The sequence below is a fragment of the Myotis davidii genome, unplaced genomic scaffold (genome assembly GCF_000327345.1).
Source record: "Myotis davidii unplaced genomic scaffold, ASM32734v1 scaffold1655, whole genome shotgun sequence".
Lineage (NCBI taxonomy): Eukaryota > Metazoa > Chordata > Mammalia > Chiroptera > Vespertilionidae > Myotis > Myotis davidii.
The window spans coordinates 37,495-39,876 of record NW_006286480.1 but is presented as its reverse complement, the minus strand read 5'-3'; the positions used below and the strand labels follow the sequence as shown (position 1 = coordinate 39,876).

The following is a 2,382-nucleotide window of genomic DNA, read 5'->3' as shown; positions in this document are numbered from 1 at the left end:
AGGCGAGCTCGCGGGGCGGGGAGCACCGCTGCTGCCCGCGGGTGTGGGGCAATCCGCAAGTCGGCATGCCTGGCCTCCCAGAGCCCCCCACTGGCCTGTGTCAGCCCAGGGCACAGCTCCGAGTTTCAAAGCCAAACGTCCCCCCTTCCCTGGGGGTTCCCAGCCCCCCAGCTTTCTGACCCTAGATTCGTGGCCAGGCTTCTAAGCCATCTGGACCAGTTGTTATTTTGTTTTGCCCCAAAGTTTGGGGTTTTTTGAGAGATTTGCAATGTAAGGTCCCCCTGACCCCTTGCCACAACTGGAAACACTTGAAGGGGGACCCCAGAGCCAGCTGTGGCCGGTTCCTGGGGTCTCCTTGACCACCCACTGCTTCTCCCCAGCTGTGACACTGTCATTCCCTTAGCACCAGCTGTCCCACCCCTAGGGTCCTACCCAGGTCAGAGATGGCCCTGCCATGCAGAGCAGCGAGCCTCAGCCTGCCCCCGCCCCCCTCCAGCCCTAGTGAGGTGGCCTTCTCCCTGGAGACCCTCAGCCCCCTGCAGATCTGTAGCCAATCAGCAGAGGGGAACAGGACCCCTCGCAGCCATACACGAGCGGTGCACCGTTTCCCTCAGGGCCAGCCTCCTGGGGTTCCAGCCCCGGAAATGCCTCTGGGCATTAAGCCTTGCAGGGGTCTGGGCGGTGGGGAGCCCCCCATCTCTGCACCCCACCTGCAACTCCTTGAGTTTGGCCTCCGCCTGCCCCACCTCAGGGACCATAACGTGTCTCATTCACTCCCATGCTCCCTAGAGCTGACCCCACAGCAGTCACACCTGCTCCCCCAGAATGTCCTGGGCACGTGCAACAGCCAGTGGTCCCAGCGTCCACCCCTGCACCCCTTCACCCAAGACTCACCCTACAGTGACCGGTTTTGAAATGCGACCCGGATGGAGAACAGGTCTCCTTCCCATAGAAAGCCTGCTCTTAGCCTCCTGCCCATGTGGGGGCCTTGAGGACCCAGGGGTCAGAGGTTAATCATCTTTGGTTAGGGCTTTAGAAAGTCCAGCTGCAACTAAGAGACGCCAAGGTCCCCAGCTTGACCTGAGTCCCTCTTCAGGGCTTCCCGTCTCTGCCGTCCAACCTGAGACCCAAGAACTCGGAGGAGCCAGACAGCCCAGTGAAGGCGGTGGCCGGCCTCATGCCTTACTTGTTTCTAGGGGTACAGGGGTCTGACACCCGCCCGACCTCCTCCGAGGCACCACCTGCTCTCTGGGCCCCGCTGTGCTGAGCTGTCGGCCATCCTCTGGCCACACACCTTGGAGCCCTTTGTCCTCTGGAGCTGGGCAGCTCCCAGCCCTCCACGTGTAGGTCATCTAGGGGGGAGGGGTGGGGTGCCCGGGGGTGGGGGAAGGGCTCCTGCCTGTTTGTTCCCCAGTTCTGTAGCAGCCCACCAGCATCACCTTTGAAGTATACATGAGAGAAATATATTTGCAAATGCTTTATTCTCTTCTTTAATAAAAAATGCACCAGTATTCTAAAAGCAGAAATGGCCCGACCCCTGTGCTGTCTGTGCGTCTCACACACCCGCCTCCATCACTTAGCTTTGGGGAGAGAGGGCTTCCTGAACCCCATCCCCGCAGACTGGCAGCCAGGGAGCTCTGATAGGCGGCCTCGGAAGCTGCGTGTTCACTGAGTGCCAGCTCTGCGGGCCACGTTGCCGGGCAGGGCACCCCATGCTGGGTGCACCTTCCCTGTTGGGCAGATTTTGCAGCTCCCAACCCACACCCGCCAACAGCTTCGACTTCAGAAACCACAGCAAAGGCTCCTGGATCTTTGGGGGCTCAGTTTCTCGCTGCCTTCGCCACATTTCAGTTCCACATAGAAAATTCTGCGGGCTCTGTGGGTCCCAATCCCACGGGGAAACGCTCCCATAACCGTCCCCCGGAGGTCAGCTCGGGGAGCTCCCCACTGCACCCCTTTCCTTCCTGAAGGGGCCAGGGGCACCCTCCCTTGGGCCCTGGAGGTGAGGACGGTGTGGTGTGGGGAGTCCACAATTGGCCCCAAATTGGTGTGACTGCTTTTTAACCCAACTGCCCAGCATGCAAAGGCTGTGGCTTTTCCTGACTCTGTGACCTGCCCCCAGGGGGGTGAGAGCACCTTGTGGGTGAGACACCAGAGCAGGAGCAAAGGAAGCGGTGACTTCTACCCAGCCACCCGTCCCTCGCCTTCAAATTCCCCTCTGGAAATATTTCTCCTGCCTCTTCTTCCTTCTGTCACCATTTGATCCTTACTGGGCCGCCTCCCATGGGTCTCCCTCCTCCCAGACTGACAACCTTCCCTGAGACCAAACCCTGTGGTAAAAGGAACTGGTCCCCCTTCCCATGATCCCAGGAAACAGACCTT

General features: G+C 60.0%; 1 protein-coding gene across 1 annotated transcript in view; it reads left to right on the top strand.

Moving 5' to 3' along the window:
• The window catches only part of CDR2L (cerebellar degeneration-related protein 2-like), a 19,742-nt gene extending 18,828 nt beyond the window's left edge, over positions 1 to 914 (top strand). The window contains exon 7 of the mRNA XM_015560191.1: positions 790 to 914. Coding sequence (XP_015415677.1) covers positions 790 to 914 — 125 coding nt within the window. The remainder of the gene's footprint in view (positions 1 to 789) is intronic.
• Positions 915 to 2,382: the final 1,468 nt, after the last annotated feature.